General features: G+C 39.1%; 1 protein-coding gene across 1 annotated transcript; it reads right to left on the reverse strand.

Moving 5' to 3' along the window:
- Positions 1 to 200: 200 nt before the first annotated feature.
- On the reverse strand, positions 201 to 1,146 carry LOC117927876 (E3 ubiquitin-protein ligase SINAT3-like). The gene is made up of 2 exons (XM_034847596.1): positions 730 to 1,146; positions 201 to 527 (listed from the first exon to the last, which is right to left on the reverse strand). The coding sequence occupies exons 1-2, from the start codon at positions 1,144 to 1,146 to the stop codon at positions 201 to 203; spliced, it is 744 nt and encodes a 247-aa protein (XP_034703487.1).
- Positions 1,147 to 2,913: the final 1,767 nt, after the last annotated feature.

Raw genomic sequence — 2,913 nt, forward strand, 5'->3', positions numbered from 1 at the left:
AAAAAATTAATATAAATATTTGTAAAATCAACAATTTTTATATCATGTGTCACTGAATGGATTAATTCAATCCACGAATCCACACAATCAGTTATTTCATATTCTGTTCATGATTCTTTGTCTTTATTTACATAGTGAAAAGAAGATAAATTACAGATGAATGAATCTCAAAAACCTTTGTATCAATCAATCAACCAGTTTTATCCTGGAATCTGGGCTTTCCATATCCGACCTGTAACCCAAAGCATGGGCATTCTTGTCTCCCCTCCTAAGGAAAACACCATGCCTCCCAACATAATGAGGTTGTTCGCACTCTCCAAGCTACTCCTCTTACTCTCTCTAATGCTTCGTGGGATGCCCTCAAAAGTAAGCTTCCGCCCATTTCCACCTATCTCCAGGCTGTAGCTGTAGTTGTCGATCTCTGCTTGGTTGCCTATCAGGTTGAGGAATGCCATGTAAATGGGAGTCGACCCTATAAGGAAGGCTTCAGCATGGAGACAGAAGGGTTTGTCAAAACAATTGATGATCTGAAAGGGCAAAAGAGAAAGTTTCGTTATTTGCCATAATCCAACAACCAACCATGTTATCCTACTGGGACTGTTTTTTAGTAGCCTGTGAATCATGTATGCACTGTTTTTGGCATCACTCTTAATGTATGGTGCCAAAGTTCTTATCTAAAGGTTACGTTTTATGAATCTAAATTTATGGCAATGTAAAAAAAGTACTTACAGTTAAATCCCATTTGTAGCTTTGGTATTTATAGAGATCTTCTATCAAAAATTCAAGTTTGAACTTGCAGCCATAGAGCATGACTGCCTTGTGATAATCTATCAAGTGAGAAACAAGGAGTGGAATATCCCCAACAACAGAGCACAGACATCCATACCATGGGCAGCTATATGGTTGAAAGTTACACGAGTCTTCATGCATGAGCTTGGTGTGGTAAGGGATGATCTCAGGGCATCCAAACTCCTCATTCTTGCAATGCAGTTCAAGTGATTCGACCATCTTCTCCAGAGCTAGACACCTTATATCACCGAGGTACTGCCTACAAGTAGGACATTTGTTGAGTACCCTTGTTTTATAGCTTGAACAGAGTGTGTGTCCATTGTGGCACTGCAAGAACAAAAGCTTTGTTTCAAACATCGATGAAAAACAAAAACTTTGGGGTTTCCTATTCCTAGACAAACAAGAAGACATAATTTACATATTTATAAAACTGGAAGGGACATCTAGGTAATATACCGATTCAAGGCATTCATGATCCAAATCACTCTATCATCAAAAGTGGAGGATGCAAATAAAAGAAAAGACCAACAATAATATAACCATGTTTTTAAAGATAAAAAAAATGGAAGAAATATGAGAAGGGGTGTTCAAAGTCCAAGGAAACAATCGAACCAGGCCTGGGATAACTCCCCAGAGGCGCAAATAACTGATTACTACTCAAAAAGTGCTATTTGATAGCTTGTAATTAATCCTTTTAAACACTTTTGAGTAGTAGTTAGTGCCTTTTAACCCAATTAGCATGTTAAGGCCTCTTTCAATCAATTCTAATCAAATTGTGTAAGTTTTGGTGTTTTTGTTAGTAATTTGATCACCAAAGCATTATGAGATTGAGGAGAGTTTTATGGAATCCTTGGCAAGCAATGGGAAGCTTAGAGGCATGAAGAATCAAAGCTTTGAAGTACTTTTTCCATAAGCAAATCTGGAATGCCAGGGAAAGCAAAGAGAATCCAGCCATGAAGCATTCTTGATGACAGTCACTGCAGCCACTTTTGGAGCACTTCCTGATGTCCAAATTATGCATGTTATATGTCATTTGAAAGCTTAGCAAGTCAACAATCCAATGCTTCAAACCGTGTACAATTCGGAGTTGAAATGAGGAAGTTACAGCCTTTGGAAGATGATTGCTCCAAGCTGAAGGAAGGATTCAGAAAAGTGCTGCGAAATCACCCTTTTGTTGCGGAATGGTTTCGCAGCCTTTTTGCACAGTGCTATCGATTTCCCCTGAAGCTTCACGCCGCGATGGAAGCCAAACACCACAAGATGGAAGTCAACTTCGCTGAGGTGTTGAATCAGCCTTTTGCTGCAAAGAAATTTTGCAGCCCTTCTTATGCACCTGCGAAATTTCGCAGACCTCATCTTTTACCTGCGAAATGGTCCTTAGTGCTTCCCGATATTTGTAACCGACACTTGGAGATATTTTTCATTAGATTTTTGTTGCCTAAATGCCCAAATTCTCCTTGCAAGTCACCAATGATAGGATTCCTTAGCTTTTAAGTTAGGAATTTGGCAAAAATATATATGTAATAGCTATCAATGTAATTTTGGTATAAATATAGCCCGAGGAGCCTGTTCTGAGTGTGATGAACCTTTTGTAAAAGTTTCAAAGTAAAATACAGAGCTTGAGCTCTGCTTTACCTTCTCACTTTGATTGTGTTTTTTATTTATTTACTTAGTTATGCAGTCTCTGAGGAATTTTCCCCAGAGAATGAGTAACTAAACCTTTTAGTTCCTTGGAGTTAAGGTTGCCGGAAAAGGTTCCAAGTGCAAGAATCAGAAGCTTTGTGGTTTCAGCTATGAATGAAGAGAAAGTGTGTCCCGTGAATGGTTTCTAATGTTTTTAGTTAACTTAAAACGCCTTGGAGTCACCTGGGCCAACACTTGGTAAGGTAAGTGATCTCTAACCATGGAGATGCACTAGTTTACCCCTTGCGAGCCTCTGGTAGGTGACTTGAAGGTAGGATTTTCTAGAATAGCCAACACTTGGTAAGCTTTTGGACTCTAAGGAGACATCCATTAGTTATCTCTTGCGAGCTTTTGACGGGTAATCCAAGGTTAAAGATCACCTTGAATGGTAAAGGCTAAGTGAGCGGCTCGAACCATTGCAAGTTGCATCAGTGAGAGAAT

This window comes from Vitis riparia, chromosome 13, assembly GCF_004353265.1.
Source record: "Vitis riparia cultivar Riparia Gloire de Montpellier isolate 1030 chromosome 13, EGFV_Vit.rip_1.0, whole genome shotgun sequence".
In the NCBI taxonomy this organism is placed as follows: domain Eukaryota; kingdom Viridiplantae; phylum Streptophyta; class Magnoliopsida; order Vitales; family Vitaceae; genus Vitis; species Vitis riparia.